Raw genomic sequence first — 20,305 nt, forward strand, 5'->3', positions numbered from 1 at the left:
TGCACGCGCTCCCCTCTCACGTTGTTGTTTGTTAAGTTAACATAGTGACGTCAAATAAACCGTCAGCCACATCGAGACGAAAATTTGCCGAGATAAGCATTCCAAGTAGAGGTATGGAGTCCTGCTTGTAGTGATAATGTCCGTTATTTTCCAAATTCCGATCGCAAGAGCAGAACCCGCACGCTGTAGAATGATATATCCCGGTACCACTATTATGAATATAATGTCCGCACGATGATGGTCATTTTCAATGACCGAGAGTGAAACCCCTTTGATCTGCCTGTCGCCGAATTCTTCTGGTACGTAGTATCAGTGGAAAGAGAGCACCGTTATAAAATTAAACGACTTTATTTACATTTAAAGAGCTGACTGGATCAATTCGTACATATTTCGCTAACGTCAGACGTCTTACTTGTTAAAATCCATATTTTAACACACTATTTAAACTCATCTCTACTCCGAAATCAACTTGAATAGTCTGATCCTCAAACTAAAGCAAAAGTTTGCGAAAAAGGATAGAGCTGTTACGTATCTGTCTACCGTTAAAATATATCAAAATAAATAATAGGTGCTTAAATAAAACACCTTCAAGGAAATCGCCAAGAAGTAGTATTTCCGAGAACCAAGCCTTAATGCGCCTATTGAGAGATAAAATTCGCAACATATAAAGTCGTTAAATACGAATAATTTTATTATCATTATTATTTCACTGTTTAACATGTTTTATAATTAAGATTAATTGAAATAAATTTAACGTTGAAGCAAGTGGTGGCCCTAAAGAAAATCTCTTGGATGTTTATCCGTATTTCACCGAAAAGACCCCGTATACTATTGCCCCCTATCGTCGTTGCAGCGTGAAATATTTAAATTTGATCACCCGATGTTATCGTAACTCTTTAAAAAGTGCCAAATCAAACCATCTTTGAAAAGATGTTTATCACAATTTGCGATTAAAATTGGTCGCTAAGCCTCGGTTCGTATTTTGAACGCATTGCCGAAAACGACACCTAACGTACAGGTACTACAATAGAGCCGCCACTTGCAGCTTTGAGCTTGGGTTCCACTAGAGCGTATTTCTTTTAAGCGCGTGAAACCTGTCAGAGTGCCAAAGTTGAGAAACGCGTCGTTACGCGCGCTAGTGGATACCAAATATTACACGTTTAATTGTACAGGCTTAGAGAGTTTAAGCCAGCGCTAGAAAACGTGTACGAAGTACGTGTAGGAGTGTAGACATGGTTTTAGTGAGTACAGTCTTACACTTTGTGATGATATTTATCGCGCCACCAACCACCAAACGCTACATCGTAGTAATAGGGAATTTGGCCAACTAGGTTGTTAGGATTTAATAGTAAATTTAATGCCGGTATATTTAAATTGCTTCTCAATATTAATTGTCGTAATTTTCAGCGTTCTATGTTCCTCTAATCTTTATTAATTTTATGAAAACTACCTGTAGCGTTATCGAATACGCTGGTCAGAGGGTAGTATTAGCCTCCTTACCACGAAAACGTTACAACTTCTCTCTCTACACGTTGTCTAGCGCAGCCAAGCCTCTTTCTTTTTTGCATCATACCACATCGTAATCAGTATGCTAAATATTGAGACTGAGAGCAACAACGCACAGTAGCGAAAATAATGGGGGTAGTTGGGACTTGTATGAGTAGGCAGATGAAATGTGCGTAGACAGATTACACGCTCCCTGAGGCACAATGGCCATCAAGCGAGCGGGGGCCCCACTGGCGTGACCTCCCAATTTCACGACCCCAACATTCAGCGTCGCGCCAGACTCCGGTAGCTGTTCCAAGACCGGCGACACGTTCTCCAAGACGTAGATGTTCTTTTTGCCCAAAATCTCGTGCGTTTGTCCGTCTCCCTTCCCGTAGTCGATGGAGAGCCCGTCGATGCCAAGGCCGTATACATTCCGGAACTTGACCAGGAAGTCGGCGGCGGTCGGCGAGACGCCGGGGAAGGAATGCTGGCCGGGGTCGTTGCTTTCCGTGCCGCGGTACATCTTAGTGTCGTTGAAGAAACGACCAAACCCGGTCAGAACCATGACCACGACTCCGTCAGGCAAACGACCGTGTCTGTCCTCCCAGTTGCGAATGTCCTCGGGGAGCAGTTCGGCGTCTCTGTCAACAACCACGTCGTTCTTGAAGACCTTATGGCGGATGTCCATCACCACTAGAGGCACTCCGACTAAACGTTGAAACGGGATGTCTTCCACTCCCCAAAAGTCTCGCGCGAAATGGCAAGGGGCGTCTAGGTGCGTGCCCAAATGAGTACCCATTTCTACGGACTCGACTTTGTACCTTGGAAAACGAAGGACACATTATCAAAAGGGTCCGAGTCAAACCATTCCCAAATTTTAGAAGCTTCACACGGCACCAAGTAAGATTTAATTGAAACTTTAAACTTTTTTAATATTAGTCTCTTTGTTAAGAAATTAAAATTAATAGCTTCTTACTCCCAAATAGCATTCCAGTTAGTTTATTATTAAATCACAAAATTTTTATATTACTAAAAATGGCGTTTTTAAACAGTTATGTTTTGAAAAAGATTCGATTCTATACAATGTAACATTTTAGGCTGTTAAGACGGATGGTAGATTGCCCAAAATAAAACTCATAAGTGAGATTAATAATGAGTTTAATAAAATCGAAAAATCTCAAATATCCGCCCATTCGAACCAGTTGGTTAATTTTTCAAGATGTGACATAGATTAATTAAAATCAAGAATGCTTAGAAGTAACTAACTCGGAAAATGGCAGTTTCTCAAAATCTGCAAAAACGCGCTAGTCTTTAGTTACATACCTGTGTTGGTGAGAATCAGAAATAGCTAATATGACTAATACAACTTGAAATACAATGGTGTGACCTACAACAATGCAAGGGATTTGTGTGTTTTGGTTTCACGTACAGTGTAGCCGATGCCGCCGATTCCGCCGTGTCGTACATAACTCTTTACCAGTTAGGATTATAAAATTCAACGATATCTAGTTCGACGCTTTATTTACCGGCCTCGGTATCCCAATATAATTTTTTTTTAAATCTAAGCGAAATTAAGAGTGACTGGGTTGAATATTATATTTTTAGTTAGTACTGATCATTTCTGAACTATGTTTTCAGTTGCATTAAGAAATTTTAATTTTAAGTTAGAAATCTGGCCAATTCGAGGTACCCCACAACCCGTGTACGCACTATTGTTATATTTGAATTTCGTGCCATCTAAATCGTTGGCGTCTCATCTTGTTCGCGTTCGTTACTTTATTTCCAAAACCCGGTAACTCGAAAATTTCGGTTTCTCTAAAAATTCATTTAAATTAAAGCTTTCGTAACTCGAAAATTAATTTCTACAAGATTTAAATTTAATATTTAAAATATAATTAATACATCGGGATGATTGTGTGTACTTAAATGTCCGGGACATCTTGTTTTTATTAGTGTTGAGCAAATTAGACAATAGTCACTCTGAATTCAGTTGAAGAAATACAGAAAATGAACGGTTTTGGTAGAAGGACTAAATTTATGCCAGTCATGACGATTTCGGCGCTAAAAACGCTTTTAAACTTTCAAAATCAATTGAGGAATAACGTACCAAATTCCGTTAGCTTTCTGTCCTTCGGTAACACTCCTCCGCAACCCTTTGACCGTCGGCCATCTCGCTATGTTTTCAACGACGGTGTGCGATAAATCGTAATATTTATTTTCATCGGCGTTCGTACGAGATATCAACAAACCGAACGAAAAGAGAATCGCTAAGCCTAATTGACGAAACATTCCGGCAATTTAGAAGAATAAAAACAAGTTAGAAAAAACCAGTTCCTTCAAACGATATTTCTCTCGTCTTGAAGACTGGCTTAGGAGACGCGGCTGCGTTTAATGAGGGTCTCGTACGAGGAACTCGTACAGGCGTTCTTGATATCTCTAGGAACGAAATCGCCGGTGACCTTGTCGACTTTGACTGTCGTTGTTAACTTAATAAATATTTATTTGAACGCGTAGATTAAAAGCCTCAACTCTTTTCTCGAGACGCACTTGGAAGAGTATCAAGTACAAACAAAATTATCGTTGAGAGATTGAAATGGGAAAATTTTGACAATGAAAGATGACAACGTCGTGCCGTTTATTATTATTATTATGAAAAAGAACTTTATTCAATAAGAAGAATGAACCAACAATTTATCCAAAGTATCGAGCGATAACTCTAGCGGGAGCTCCACTAGCTTCCCGGCCTAGCTTCAGTATCCCCAGAGTGACGTCCGATCCAGTCGGTGGCAGTCTGCCCAAGTTGTACAAGTTTTCAACGGCGTACATATTGGCCGATGTTAAAATGACGTGCGCTTCGAGGTTTTGCGATTGTCCGGAATCAACGTTCACCGTATCGATACCAACTCCGTAGATGGTGGGCCGTTCTTCGACCAGAAACGCGCAGGCCTCCTTCGATAGTCCGGGACTGTGGGTATTTTCTACGCTGTTACCGCCCAAATACAACACGCTGTCCTCCCAATAGCGCTCCCATCCCGTGTAGAACAATACAATCCCCCTTTCGGGGATCCGACCGTGTTTTCCTTCCCATTCGGTGATGTCCTTTTTTGAGATTAGGTAATCGGCGTCTATGACGCTTTCGTTAAGGAAGATTTGGCTACTGACATCGATGACAGCGGCTGGGACATCGACCAATCTCTCCAAGGGGATGTCGGACAAACACCAGTTCCCGCTAATGTGGCAGGGGGCGTCCATGTGGGTCCCGTAATGCGTCGGCATGGAAAAATCATCCACTCGCACTCTTCGGAAGAGTAACAAAAATACACTCAAAAAGTTCGAAACATTATAATAGAACTACGTAAATTAAATTGAACTCACTTTAATTTTTCTGCTCCGAATAGAATTTCTTTGGACTTAAGATCTAGGCCTTTGTAAATGGGGTGCTTGGGGATGCTTTCGTGCAGTTCTCTGGTTAAGTCCACATAGTGCAAACTTCTTCCGGTTTTAACAACGTGGTCAGCGTTCGCCAGAGACGAAAACGCCGCGACCACAACCGCGATAGCTAGTAACTTCATGCCGAACTGACTGAGAATGGCGAATTATATTCGTCTTGGTAGATTTGGCAAGCTTTTCTATATTTAAGTTAGGAAATTTATCGTCAGCATCGGTACGCGAAGCGTGACTGAAAGAAATAACTATGCCAAAATGTATTTATTTGAGGACAGAAGAACCGGTTTTGCTCTTTATTACTCGTTAATTGAAGAAAAAAAATTTCTAACATTGTTGAACCGCCTTGGCCGATCGTCGATTAGATTACAACTCGGTGAAGACAGTGTTACATGGCGCTTCGTCCTGACTGAAACCGATTGCGAAATCTTAGAAATGTTTTGGGAATAACCTTGGTCGTCATGATAACCGGGCTTTTTTCTGTTTCGAAATATTTACCATATTTATTGGATACAAGAACTATCCAATTTCTTATCGGCAAACGCTTAATCACTGTTACAAGTTGGCCAAAAGACTGCAATATTTTGATCATAATATTGTCAGTGATTGGAATATCTTAAAGGGGAACGGTCAAGCTTTAACCAGTTAAATAGCCCTATAGCCCATTAAAAACTAAAATTTATGGCGAAAACCGCATCAAAAAATATTGAATGGTTAATTTTTAATAAAATAAAGAAATTTCGGGAAATCGAAAAGCGCGCGTCCGCCGCGACACCTGGTCTGAAGTCGGTGAGACAGAAAAACAACGTAAAAGCGCGCTGCTGAAGACGCGAAAAATTTGTTCTGCACGCGCGGCGCGTTCCAGTTATAAGAGACCTAAGCCTAAATTGCGCGATTTTAAAAGTTAGGATAGTTCGCAAATCGCTCATACGGGGTTAGGGGCGCTGGCGGCAGCCCCTAAGATGGCGGCGAAAATTAAAACCCAAACACCTGGCGTTATTTTTCGTTTCAACCTTTTGGGCCAAAAGCTATTTTTTCAAGACAAAAAAAGGTACGTGTTATATTGAACGTCTTGTTAATCTTTTGGTCGATCTTTTGATACGGAAATAAGACCATATTTGGAAAAGCTTGGCCGTTCCCCTTTAAATATTTCTCTAAATCTTATACGATCATATGCGTATTGACGACTAACCACTTCTTTATATGTGTTGTCTGCGTGGTATTTTTTGTAAATATTGTATTATTTATTTTATTTCTAGTCATTTTTGATTATTTATTACCTCTTTGCGTACTGGCAACATTGGCTGCCTACCCAATGGTACCCATAAGTCGTAGGTAATAATTATTTAAATAAATCTATAACTATAAGTCTTAAAGTTTGTCCTTTTATTTATTTATTTATTTGTATGTCATGTTCCTAAAAACTCGAGAACGGTCAGCTCTAGAGCTTTGAAATTTTAACTCAATGTTCAGGGCCTGATTTCCAACTAAACGCGCCTAATTCCAAATACCTGACATGGTTATTAATCTAATTCAATTTTCAGTTTCATTTTACTCGACTTTGGAAGGAAATAAAAATAAGAAGTTTTCTGAAGACGGTTTTGTTATGGTACCGTACTTTTATTACGTACAAATCAAAAAGACCCCGGGCGAAGCCGGGTATTAAAGCTAGTAAACCATAAACCGAAGTAAGCACCTAAGCATTGGAGGGAAATACCACACGGGGGGGGGGGGGATATACCTTTACCGATAGTGCAATGTTTCGTTCGCCTCGGCTTGTACACAGGTAATCCGGGAATTTTGCTATTTCCCATTGCAATAAGCATAAACGTAATAGCAGCAACACCAATACTTTATTTTCCATCAGTGACAATACTAGAAAGAATCCTTCCGAAAGAGACAAGAGCTCGAACCAGGAAAGCGATTTTCGAAATTGACACTTTCATAATGGTGTGGCCAGCGAACTTAGCTGCGGTTATTTTAATACTGTTACTGACTGATACTGATTGCGAAAAGGACAAAGGTAAGCTTAATACATTAGGTTTAATAATTCCGTCGAATGAAGATAATAAAGAAACCTAATTATTCTGAAATTTTAAAATGAAGAAAATTTTATATTTTGAAATTTTAAAATGAAGAAAATTTTATATTTTGAAATATTAAATTGAAGAAAATGTAATATTTTGAAATATTAAATTGAAGAAAATGAAATATTTCGAAATATTAAATTGAAAAAAATTATAATTCTGATAAATTAAATTGAAGAAACCTGATTATTCTGAAAAATTAAAATTAAGAAATGGTATTATTCTGAAATATTCAAATAAATAAAACTTATTATTCTGAAAAATTAAAATAAATATTATTTATTATTCTGAAATTTTCACATTAAATTTTTTTACAATTCCAAAATATTCAAATGAAGAAAAGTTTATTATTCTGTATTATTCAAATGAAGAAAAGTTTATTATTCTGAATTATTCAAATGAAGAAAAGTGTATTATTCTGAATTATTCAAATGAAGAATATTTATTACTCCGAAATATTAAAATGAAGAAAATTAATTATTTTTAAATATTGACAGATTGCAATGGCATACCGAATAGTTGCCAATGCCCAGTGACTACAGCCTCGTGTCTGGCTGCCAGCAGTTCCTCGCCGAAACCACTCTGCACCGAAAACAAAGGGTGTAGACACGGATACAAGTGTTGTATTCCACTCTGCAGCGCCGAATGTCTTAATATCACGCGTTTGATTTGTGAATGAATACCGTTATTTTAATTTGAATAAACGTTGGTTTTAAGACATAGCCCATAAAATAGGTGACTAAGCCAAATATAATAAAACTAAAGTACATACATACATATCGTTGTTTTGATATTTCTATATAAGAATGAGTCATAAACAGTGGAAGGAAAATATTTGGTGGGGTACAAAAGTAAAAGTCTCGGTCAGCCCACAGCACTCCAATAAAATCATGTATTTCTATGGCATATTTGCAAGTGATTTTCATGACAAAAGAGTAGTGTTTAGCAAATAGCACTTTCTTAATTTATATAATTATATGAACAGATTATGTATAATATAATTATTATTTCTGGGGTTTTGGGAAATTATAGACCAAATTCTGATCTATGAAATTTTTGGATGGGCAATTTGGGGGGGGGGGTATAATTAAATTGATTGTACCCCCCTCCCTAAAATCTAGGTACACCCTATTCCACCGCATTGTAACCCGGCCACCTGTTTCAAAGGCATTATAAATCGCTAGATGACTTGGGCCTAAGGGTGTGCCTTTGATATTAGCCTAGCTGATTATTTATTTATTTAAAATCGTGAATTACTAATTAATGAGCAAACCCAAACTCTATCTTACACTTGATAGTAGGGGTGGGCGAATATTATATTTAAAATATAAAGAGTGTTGGCAATGTCCACCCAATCCTAATCGCCCTTGTTTGCGTTAAGACAACCACATCTGTACTGGAACTTATAGTTCGATACCAAGAAAGGTTCCCTTAAATTCTATAACTATAAGTCTTAAATTTTGTCCTTTTATTTATTTATTTATTTATTTATTTGTAAATGTCATGTTCCTAAAAACTCGAGAACGGTTAGCCTAGCTCTAGAGCTTTGAAATTTCAACTCAATGTTCAGGGCCTGATTTCCAACTAAACGCGCCTAATTCCAAATACCTGACATGGTTATTAATCTAATTCAATTTTACTCGACTTTCACCTCTTTGCTGGAGGTTTTGACGGGAAGGGCTTATCTTAGTCGCCCGTAGGCTCTACATTGACGGACAGGTAGAATTAAGGGGTCGAATTTCGGGGCTCTTCAACGGACTCAACACATGTGGAAATTAAAACTCGAAAATTGTTAGCTCTAGGCTCTAGAGCTTTTACATTTTAACTCAATGTTCAGGGCCTAATTTCCAACTAAACGCGCCTTAATTTGACATGGTTATTAATCAAATTCAATTTTATTTTACTCGACTTTGTTTCCCTAATCTATTTTTCCGGCTGGTCTCCGCTTTCAATGTTTTTTTTTTTTTTTTTTCATCTTAGTCACCCGTAGCTCTACATTGACGGACAGGTAGAAGGAGTCGAATTTGGGGGCTCTTCAACGGACGCTCTCGCCTATTGGAAATTTCAAAATAAGAGGTCCGGCGATTGGGCAAAACCCGTCACCGGTCATCTTTGTATATCTTTTTTTGTAAAAGAGGAAACGGAAGTAAAGCAGTTCCATTGTAAAAGGCCCAGTGAAAGGGCTCAAAAATTTAGGTCGTTCCGAAATGAAGAAATAAAATAAAGTTTGGTTAAGGAGTACAAAATAAGTCTCTTTAAATGTAATCGTAGGTTTAAATGTTATCTTTTTTCTTTTTTCGAACAGTATCGTCCACTCTTAGCGATACTTGTTTTTTTTTTCAAATAACCTTGGACGACTCCCTTAGTGTGATTGGTTTACGGGGGCTAAACACCAGGCTTTTTACCGATCCTGTAAAATCTACTATCCATGGTCTAAAGTTCTTTACCACCGGTAACGCATTTTTTAAAGGATTGATATACTTAGGTCGATAAATTTATTGACGTACCTTTATTTATTTTCATAGACCTAGTTAGAAGTCACGCTTAATCTACGTAAATGATTGTTTTTAAAATATAATTTATATAAGTAATTCAAAGTCCACTTGAGACTTGTTTAAAAATGCAGTTATAACAGTGGTGCCCAAATAGTTAATGGCGATTACGACATTGAAATTGGCGATCTCGACCTACGAAATGGTGATCGCGACCTACAAAATGTTTATCTCGAAAATATATTTAAATATTATAATAAACTAGCTTTAATACCCGGCTTCGCCCGGGGTCTTAGTTTTAATGAATTAGATCTGATTTGTACGTAACAAAGGTAAACGCTGTAGCAAAAACGCAACATGCGTAGCAAAAACGCAACATGCGTAGCAAAAACGCAACACGCGCAGCCAAAACGTAACACGCGTAGCAAAAAGTCCTCTTTCCAAAAACGTAACACACGTAGCAAAAAGTCCTCTTAGCAAAAACGTAACACACGTAACACGCGTAGCAAAAAGTCCTCTTAGCAAAAACGTAACACACATAACACGCGTAGCAAAAAGTCCTTTTAGCAAAAACGTAACACACGTAACACGCGTAGCAAAAAGTCCTCTTAGCAAAAACGTAACACACGTAACACGCGTAGCAAAAAGTCCTCTTAGCAAAAACGTAACACACATAACACGCGTAGCAAAAAGTCCTCTTAGCAAAAACGTAACACACGTAGCAAAAAGTCCTCTTAGCAAAAACGTAACACACAACACGCGTAGCAAAAAGTCCTCTTAGCAAAAACGTAACACACATAACACGCGTAGCAAAAAGTCCTCTTAGCAAAAACGTAACACACGTAGCAAAAAGTCCTCTTAGCAAAAACGTAACACACATAACACGCGTAGCAAAAAGTCCTCTTAGCAAAAACGTAACACACGTAGCAAAAAGTCCTCTTAGCAAAAACGTAACACACATAACACGCGTAGCAAAAAGTCCTCTTAGCAAAAACGTAACACGCGTAGCAAAAAGTCCTCTTAGCAAAAACGTAACACACGTAACACGCGTAGCAAAAAGTCCTCTTAGCAAAAACGTAACACGCGTAGCAAAAAGTCCTCTTAGCAAAAACGTAACACACGTAGCAAAAAGTCCTCTTAGCAAAAACGTAACACACGTAACACGCGTAGCAAAAAGTCCTCTTAGCACAAACGTAACACACGTAACACGCGTAGCAAAAAGTCATCTTAGCAAAAACGTAACACGCGTAGCAAAAAGTCCTCTTAGCAAAAACGTAACATACGTAGCAAAAAGTCCTGAAGTACTTAAAAATCCCAACTAAACCTCCCCTTCTACGAAGTCCCTTTCTTTCACACTAACTCCCCTTCTACGAATTTCACACTAACCCGTTAAAAAAGCTTAAAGGCCGGGACGGGCGCGAGGAACTCAAAGGAGGAGATAAGGGAAGCAAAGGGACGGTGCGGGAGATAGGGGGAAAGTCCAAAGTCGAGTAAAATAAAATTGAATTATGAGTAAAATTGAATTAGATTAATAACCATGTCCGGTATTTGGAATTAGGCGCGTTTAGTTGGAAATCAGACCCTGAACATTGAGTTAAAATTTCAAAACTCTAGAGCTAACCGTTCTCGAGTTTTTAGGAACAGGACATACAAATAAATAAATAAAAGGACAAACTTTAAGACTTATAGTTATAGATAACTAGTTTTACTTTTAATACCCGGCTTCGACCGGGGTCTTAGTTTTAATGAATTAGATTTGTACGTAAGAAAGGTAAAGGCTGTAGGAAAAACGCCACACGCGCAGCAAAAACGGTAGCAATAACGCCACAGGCGTAGCAAAAAGTCTTGAACTACTTAAAAATCGCAACTAAACCTCCTCTTCTACGAAGTCCCTTTCTTTCACACTAACTCCCTTCTACGAAGTCCCTTTCTTTCACACTAACTCCCCTTCTACGAAGTCCCTTTCTTTCACACTAACTCCCCTTCTACGAAGTCCCTTTCTTTCACACTAACTCCCTTCTACGAAGTCCCTTTCTTTCACACTAACTCCCCTTCTACGAAGTCCCTTTCTTTCACACTAACTCCCTTCTACGAAGTCCCTTTCTTTCACACTAACTCCCTTCTACGAAGTCCCTTTCTTTCACACTAACTCCCCTTCTACGAAGTCCCTTTCTTTCACACTAACTCCCCTTCTACGAAGTCCCTCTCTTTCACACTAACTCCCCTTCTACGAAGTCCCTCTCTTTCACACTAACTCCCTTCTACGAAGTCCCTTTCTTTCACACTAACTCCCCTTCTACGAAGTCCCTTTCTTTCACACTAACTCCCTTCTACGAAGTCCCTTTCTTTCACACTAACTCCCCTTCTACGAAGTCCCTTTCTTTCACACTAACTCCCCTTCTACGAAGTCCCTTTCTTTCACACTAACTCCCTTCTACGAAGTCCCTTTCTTTCACACTAACTCCCCTTCTACGAAGTCCCTTTCTTTCACACTAACTCCCTTCTACGAAGTCCCTTTCTTTCACACTAACTCCCCTTCTACGAAGTCCCTTTCTTTCACACTAACTCCCCTTGTACGAAGTCCCTTTCTTTCACACTAACTCCCCTTCTACGAAGTCCCTCTCTTTCACACTAACTCCCTTCTACGAAGTCCCTTTCTTTCACACTAACTCCCCTTCTACGAAGTCCCTTTCTTTCACACTAACTCCCTTCTACGAAGTCCCTTTCTTTCACACTAACTCCCCTTCTACGAAGTCCCTTTCTTTCACACTAACTGCCTTCTACGAAGTCCCTTTCTTTCACACTAACTCCCCTTCTACGAAGTCCCTTTCTTTCACACTAACTCCCCTTGTACGAAGTCCCTTTCTTTCACACTAACTCCCCTTCTACGAAGTCCCTCTCTTTCACACTAACTCCCCTTCTACGAAGTCCCTTTCTTTCACACTAACTCCCCTTCTACGAAGTCCCTCTCTTTCACACTAACTCCCCTTCTACGAAGTCCCTTTCTTTCACACTAACTCCCCTTGTACGAAGTCCCTTTCTTTCACACTAACTCCCCTTCTACGAAGTCCCTTTCTTTCACACTAACTCCCCTTGTACGAAGTCCCTTTCTTTCACACTAACTCCCCTTCTACGAAGTCCCTTTCTTTCACACTAACTCCCCTTCTACGAAGTCCCTTTCTTTCACACTAACTCCCCTTCTACGAAGTCCCTTTCTTTCACACTAACTCCCCTTCTACGAAGTCCCTTTCTTTCACACTAACTCCCCTTCTACGAAGTCCCTTTCTTTCACACTAACTCCCTTCTACGAAGTCCCTTTCTTTCACACTAACTCCCCTTCTACGAAGTCCCTTTCTTTCACACTAACTCCCCTTGTACGAAGTCCCTTTCTTTCACACTAACTCCCCTTCTACGAAGTCCCTCTCTTTCACACTAACTCCCCTTCTACGAAGTCCCTTTCTTTCACACTAACTCCCCTTGTACGAAGTCCCTTTCTTTCACACTAACTCCCCTTCTACGAAGTCCCTTTCTTTCACACTAACTCCCCTTCTACGAAGTCCCTTTCTTTCACACTAACTCCCCTTCTACGAAGTCCCTTTCTTTCACACTAACTCCCTTCTACGAAGTCCCTTTCTTTCACACTAACTCCCCTTCTACGAAGTCCCTTTCTTTCACACTAACTCCCTTCTACGAAGTCCCTTTCTTTCACACTAACTCCCCTTCTACGAAGTCCCTTTCTTTCACACTAACTCCCCTTGTACGAAGTCCCTTTCTTTCACACTAACTCCCCTTCTACGAAGTCCCTCTCTTTCACACTAACTCCCCTTCTACGAAGTCCCTTTCTTTCACACTAACTCCCCTTGTACGAAGTCCCTTTCTTTCACACTAACTCCCCTTCTACGAAGTCCCTTTCTTTCACACTAACTCCCTTCTACGAAGTCCCTTTCTTTCACACTAACTCCCCTTCTACGAAGTCCCTTTCTTTCACACTAACTGCCTTCTACGAAGTCCCTTTCTTTCACACTAACTCCCCTTCTACGAAGTCCCTTTCTTTCACACTAACTCCCCTTGTACGAAGTCCCTTTCTTTCACACTAACTCCCCTTCTACGAAGTCCCTCTCTTTCACACTAACTCCCCTTCTACGAAGTCCCTTTCTTTCACACTAACTCCCCTTGTACGAAGTCCCTTTCTTTCACACTAACTCCCCTTCTACGAAGTCCCTTTCTTTCACACTAACTCCCCTTGTACGAAGTCCCTTTCTTTCACACTAACTCCCCTTCTACGAAGTCCCTTTCTTTCACACTAACTCCCCTTCTACGAAGTCCCTTTCTTTCACACTAACTCCCCTTCTACGAAGTCCCTTTCTTTCACACTAACTCCCCTTCTACGAAGTCCCTTTCTTTCACACTAACTCCCCTTCTACGAAGTCCCTTTCTTTCACACTAACTCCCTTCTACGAAGTCCCTTTCTTTCACACTAACTCCCCTTCTACGAAGTCCCTTTCTTTCACACTAACTCCCCTTGTACGAAGTCCCTTTCTTTCACACTAACTCCCCTTCTACGAAGTCCCTCTCTTTCACACTAACTCCCCTTCTACGAAGTCCCTTTCTTTCACACTAACTCCCCTTGTACGAAGTCCCTTTCTTTCACACTAACTCCCCTTCTACGAAGTCCCTTTCTTTCACACTAACTCCCCTTCTACGAAGTCCCTTTCTTTCACACTAACTCCCCTTCTACGAAGTCCCTTTCTTTCACACTAACTCCCTTCTACGAAGTCCCTTTCTTTCACACTAACTCCCCTTCTACGAAGTCCCTTTCTTTCACACTAACTCCCTTCTACGAAGTCCCTTTCTTTCACACTAACTCCCCTTCTACGAAGTCCCTTTCTTTCACACTAACTCCCCTTGTACGAAGTCCCTTTCTTTCACACTAACTCCCCTTCTACGAAGTCCCTCTCTTTCACACTAACTCCCCTTCTACGAAGTCCCTTTCTTTCACACTAACTCCCCTTGTACGAAGTCCCTTTCTTTCACACTAACTCCCCTTCTACGAAGTCCCTTTCTTTCACACTAACTCCCCTTGTACGAAGTCCCTTTCTTTCACACTAACTCCCCTTCTACGAAGTCCCTTTCTTTCACACTAACTCCCCTTCTACGAAGTCCCTTTCTTTCACACTAACTCCCCTTCTACGAAGTCCCTTTCTTTCACACTAACTCCCCTTCTACGAAGTCCCTTTCTTTCACACTAACTCCCCTTCTACGAAGTCCCTTTCTTTCACACTAACTCCCCTTCTACGAATTTCACACTAACCCGCTAAAAAGTGTAAAGGTGGGGACGGGCGCAAGGAACTCAAGAATAGAGATAAGGGAAGCAAAGGGGTGGGAGTCGAGAAAAAAATTGAAAGTCGAGACCAGCCGGAAAAATAGATAAGGGACGCAAAGAGGCGAAAGTCCAAAGTCGAGTAAAATAAAATAGTAAAATTGAATTAGATTAATAACCCTTCTTTAAGCCGGGAGTAGTGGCTCACTCCTGTAATCCCAGGCGTCCGGGAGGCAGAGTTTGTGGATGGTCGTGTGAGGACGACTACCAATTCCCCAACGGGTGGTCGGAATACTTCCGCCACGGGTGTCCCCACCCCTGTCCCCACGTATCCCCCCGTTGGCGTGGCCGTTACACAAATCTCGCCCTGATTAATCAGATGGTGTTTCGCCGGGTTCGCGGTCTTCTCAGACTCAATCAGCCCTTTCTTCCTTGAATAAAAAAAAACCCCCTTCTTTAAATGTTTGTAGAGTGCCAGTCAGTATACTCCGGGAATCTGAATTGTGCTATACTCAATAACGGACAGAAATTATTTAACCAGGTACGAGTACAACAGAATAATCGGATTTCGTTTCTTAATTAAATTCAAACCGAATTAACTTGAAAGAATGGTCATGTGGAACTAAATGTGGTGCCTAGCTGATTATTATTTATACGGAGCTAATTTGAACGCTGGCACAGGTTCTCCTCTCAAAGTCACGTTATCTAACAGTTTTCTTGCCCCAAATGGCTTTTACGAAATCTAACAGGTGATGTTGTTAAACAAGCACTAAAATAATTAACTTAATTTGTAACGTATGATTTGTTAAGTAAATCTAACCTAAATTAACTTCAAATGTTGAAAAGTAGAAAGTGTTGAAGTCAGGAATCCAGAGGGGGTTATAGAAATAGTATAGAAGGAGTAGTTGAAATTCAACGTTAATTTTAATGAATCAGAAGCTTATTCTACAACAGACATAAAGACATTCTACATGGCTAAAATCCTGGCTGGGGCACCAGAAACTTCGTCTCCCAATTTCATCACTCCAACGTTAATCGTGGCCCCAGTTAAGGGCAGCAGGTTCAAATTCATAAAATTTTCAAAGATGTACATACTAGCGCCCGTTAGGTAGTTGTGCGACAGTAAATCTGGCAACTCTCCGTAGTCGATGGACAACTTTGTTCTTTTCTTCACCAACCAGTGGGTGCCCTCGGGAGACAGTGTCTGTGTAGAAGAGGACCACTCTGTTATCCGGTACTTGTTGATGGTGTTCCGCTTCCCAATCCACAATGTCCTGAACCGTGATTTGATAGTCTCTTTGAGGGTTCATTTTGCGAGTGACCTCAATCACCTTGACCGGAACTAAGACCAGTCGTTCCAGCGGGATATCATCGAGACACCAAGGCCCCTTTCTGAGGTGACAAGGAGCATCCATATGGGTCCCGTAATGAGTCACGATACTCAAATCTTCATATTTGACGCTTGGGAAACATTGAAAGGGAATGAAGATTAAACGTTAATTTGCAAACTGCAACGTATAAAAAGCTTTATGGAATTCTAGATGTTTCGGTTCACCGACATAGCTTTGTTGGTTTATTTCTGATATCATCCCTAGTGATGGCTAACGATTTAACTTTCAAAATTTCATCTACCACGCTTCATATTAGTGTTGTTAATTTTCCGGAAAAATAAAATGCGGAAAATTTTCCGCAAATCGGAAAAAATAAATAAAAACATAAATTACTTTTTAAGGGATTTTAATGTTTTTAACTTTTTATCGATATAAAATGTCTAATATCAGTAAACATACTACAAAACATTAATAGTGTTACATTATTAATCAGTTTAAACTAGTCTAGAAGTTTAGTAAATGTAAATCTCTCTTCATATTTACTTACTTAGAAGGGATAGGGTAGAAATGTGCTGTCAGTTTGGCGATATCCTCTGGTAATGTTAAATTCGTAAATAATGTCAATTCTTACGGGCCAAAGACTGAATAGGGATGCTGCTTTTATTTTGTCATCTTGTACGTCATTGACCGTGAAATGTGAATTCAATCTTATTGAATATGGATTCCATGTTTCTGGCGTTACTTCAACAGGTGCTAACTTTCCAATAGGCATACTTCTCTTGCAGACTGAATTTTGTTACATTTAGTTGTTCTTATTTTTTTGAAGGTTGAATAGTGGATTTTATAAAATAAAAAGTGGTCTTGCCTAACTTATTAAAATGCTGCTCTAACGTCACAAAACACAGCTGTATTAGTACATTTTTCGCAAGAGCGATTTGCACAAGCGCTAGAAAAAGCTATATTCCTCTGGCTAGTGTACAGGTGGGCTGAAGTGGGCTTTAGCCCCCCTGCATTTCTGAAAGGGGCCACATATTTATATTAAAAGGGCCACATATTTATAATTAAAAATTTAAGAGGCCACATATTTAAATTTATGAATTTTCGTTATCAAAGACAGTTTCGGTTGCCATGGGAAAACTAAAGCACATTGCAACTTTTCCCTTTGGCAATTTTCATACCACCATAATGTCTACCTAACCCCCGAGTTTCAACAAAATCGGTGATAACCACCTCGGGTAGTCTCCTTGTGAGTAACATTTTCTTTGAGCCGTGTCTACTTATAGTCTCTTCGGGTTGAATTATTTTATTACTTTTATTTTTCTTAGGCTTTTTAACAAATTGAGGCATTTTCTTTTCTTGTTAATCCGAACACATCTTCGACACCATTTGTTGTGTAGGTATTGTAAGATCATAACCATAATAATACTAGCAATTAATAGAAAATAATTTATTTACCACTGTGTAATACTTTATACATTATTCAGGAATGTCCTTGTTCATTTCTATTGAATTATGCTTCCTATTCATATGACTATATAATTGTTTCTATACTATCAAATAACAATATACAGGTTAAGCCACCCTTCCAAAACTTGTACGTCTACGTCTGCAATCCTACAAGCATACCCGCTCACGTTTTTAGTGCAGGATTGTAACCTGTATATTATTTTCAAATATAATTCATGTTAAATGAAAATATTTTATTTTCAGATGCTTAACAACATAATTATTTTACATAGCAACTATTTTTTTTATAAATTTAATTTAATTGTATACCCTTAAATTTTCTTCCTATATGGTAATTAAAAGACCAATTTCCAAAGGTAAGAAATATTCAATCTGGACCACTTTGATTTAAAAAAAAATTCTAATGGCTTCCCTTCCCCTAATCTGAAATTTTTCAAATGTTCAAACGAATCTGCTTTCTCTATACACTCTTTTATATCATTATTTGTGAGAGCTGCCATTTTAGTACAGGTCTGATTTCAAATAGTGCATACAAGGCCGCTTCACGCGGTCAAGTGCACGCGACGTCTCGAGCTGATGAGCACGTGCAGGCGCCCTTGCCTGTACTACAGGGCCGTGCAGAGGGGGGGCAGGGGGGGCAAAATCCCCGGGGGCCCGTAGCTGTAGGGCCCATCGAAGAAGCTCAAGTGGGGGGTGCAAATCAAGATAACTTGGGAGAAGTTTTCAGGGCTCAAGGGGGGGGGGGGTGCAAATCGAAGGGGCCCGCGAGTAAGTTTGCCCCGGGCCCCAGGATACCTCTGCACGGCCCTGCTGTACTATTTTAAATTAGGCCTGTAATGAAATGGCCGACTTCGTAAAAGAGTGTATATATTATTGGTAATCAAACCGATCTCAATTGGGTTCTATATGTACGTTCTGTTGTGACCTTGACTTTTGTTGATTTACTTATGGTATCGTTTGCGAAAAATAAAACTAACGAATGGCTTTTGCATTTTGACTGCGTAACTGAAGTATTTCTTCGAAGATCTGTAAATAATGGAATTCGGGGGATGCCTTGGACGATTTCATGCGTCAAATCGACAATAACGTTTCTGCATTTCTCCGTTTCCGATCCGATATTTGTGGACGTAACAAAGAGAATCAGGAAAGATAGGGCCTAAGCTGAGGAACACAATTCTCTTTCGGCGTTTTTCTGGGAATACACGAAATCAATTCCTATACTTTAAGTCACTTTTCTCACTAAAAATCACTTTTTTTAGATTCTGTCACCTAGGAGCATCAAACACAGAACCCCACACAAGGAGTACTCAACCCGTCAAAAGTCGTGCATTTTCTTGTGTACAGTTTTCATTGGTTAGATGCTTTAGCGCCTGCTGCCGTTGGAAGGCGAAAATTCGGAAATTGTCTTCCCCCTTTCCGTAAAACGTTCAGCGTAAAGGCTCGTCCAATGAAATTTTTATACAACACTGCGTTAGCGTGTTTAAAGGCTAGCTGCGTTCTCTTTGTGTTTGTTGCTCCTAGCTGTCACTAAAAGTCAATTTTTCAAAAATTTGTCACTATTTATACTTTTTTAGTATTTTGGCCTTTTAATATTATTTTTCTTTAAAAAATCTCTCATAAACTATTTAAAAACCAAACTTAAATGAACTCCGCGTGATTTAGCGAAAAAAATATTATATTATTTAAAAATCCCGCCTAATTCTGAAGCTTGTTAATTTGGGCGCTGCAGCTGCGCTTGGAAGGAGTTTGAGCATATGAATTCAGAATTCGTCCGCTGGTGTGTTTTCGAGCAGCAAAGCATTTTTTAACTTTTCTTCTTTTCAGTCTCTATTTTTACCTCTCCGAGGGGACAAAGTCCCCTAGGAGGGGTTATACAACCACCGTGTCTGTCTGTGGGTCTGTCAGGCCTGCGAACGCGTTCGCATTTTCGGTTCAAAGTGTAATCACTGCGTACGCAGTTTCTCGAGATCTCTGCGTTCGCAGTTTCTCGAAGGGTTGGCAAAACCACCGTGTGACGGTGAGCGTTAGCGGATTCATTTGCGTTTTGGTTTGGATGGTGTTTTTTCGCTCACCGTCGTGACGGTTTGGTGTTTTACGTTTTTGTAGTGTTTATACATAGGTTGTGAGTGTTGAATTTGTTGTATTTGTGTTCTGATGGTTGTGCATGTTGAATCTGTTGCGTTTATATGGGCGTTTTCTCTCCAACTTCTTCTTAATGACTTTGGGACGGACCGAGTGCTGAGTGTAATGCTACCTCTCAACGTCCAATGGCAGGGTTTCCACCAGTTGTGCACGGTATTCGTCTTAGTATCAATTTGCGATCGCATCGGGCGGGATTTGAACCCGAGACCTCCTGCTTGACAGACGGACGTTCTACCACAGAACCACCGACACTTGTTACGCCTTATTGAAAATTAGACCTTCAGCTTTATCGGAAACGTATTTAATAGAGTACGAAATTTTGGTTTAATTGAAATAGAATTGAAATTGAAATTATTGCATCGAAGAAATTCTAATTTAGCGTTTCTCTATTGATTAAAAACAAATGCGCCACCCAGGTTTCGAACCCAGACCATTCGGCTTGGCAGTCGAGCGCTCTACCACAGAACCACCGATAGCTCCTTAGGTTCACTGAAATTAAGACACGCATCGTAAGCATAATAGGTAATAAAGTCT

The 20,305-nt window shown here is 39.8% G+C and overlaps 2 protein-coding genes across 2 annotated transcripts; both read right to left on the reverse strand.

Moving 5' to 3' along the window:
* Positions 1 to 376: 376 nt before the first annotated feature.
* Positions 377 to 3,946, reverse strand: LOC149922267 (uncharacterized). Its single transcript, XM_090163282.1, has 2 exons — positions 3,596 to 3,946; positions 377 to 2,309 (listed from the first exon to the last, which is right to left on the reverse strand). The coding sequence occupies exons 1-2, from the start codon at positions 3,775 to 3,777 to the stop codon at positions 1,592 to 1,594; spliced, it is 900 nt and encodes a 299-aa protein (XP_090019408.1). The 5' UTR covers positions 3,778 to 3,946; the 3' UTR covers positions 377 to 1,591.
* Positions 3,947 to 4,127: 181 nt separating this feature from the next.
* LOC149922268 (uncharacterized) lies at positions 4,128 to 5,150 on the reverse strand. Its single transcript, XM_090163322.1, has 2 exons — positions 4,864 to 5,150; positions 4,128 to 4,786 (listed from the first exon to the last, which is right to left on the reverse strand). Exons 1-2 carry the CDS (start codon positions 5,058 to 5,060, stop codon positions 4,180 to 4,182), a joined length of 804 nt encoding a protein of 267 aa, XP_090019448.1. The 5' UTR covers positions 5,061 to 5,150; the 3' UTR covers positions 4,128 to 4,179.
* Positions 5,151 to 20,305: the final 15,155 nt, after the last annotated feature.

The sequence above is a fragment of the Leiobunum rupestre genome, chromosome 11 (genome assembly GCF_980474605.1).
Source record: "Leiobunum rupestre chromosome 11, qqLeiRupe1.1.hap1, whole genome shotgun sequence".
Taxonomy (NCBI): Eukaryota; Metazoa; Arthropoda; class Arachnida; order Opiliones; family Sclerosomatidae; genus Leiobunum; species Leiobunum rupestre.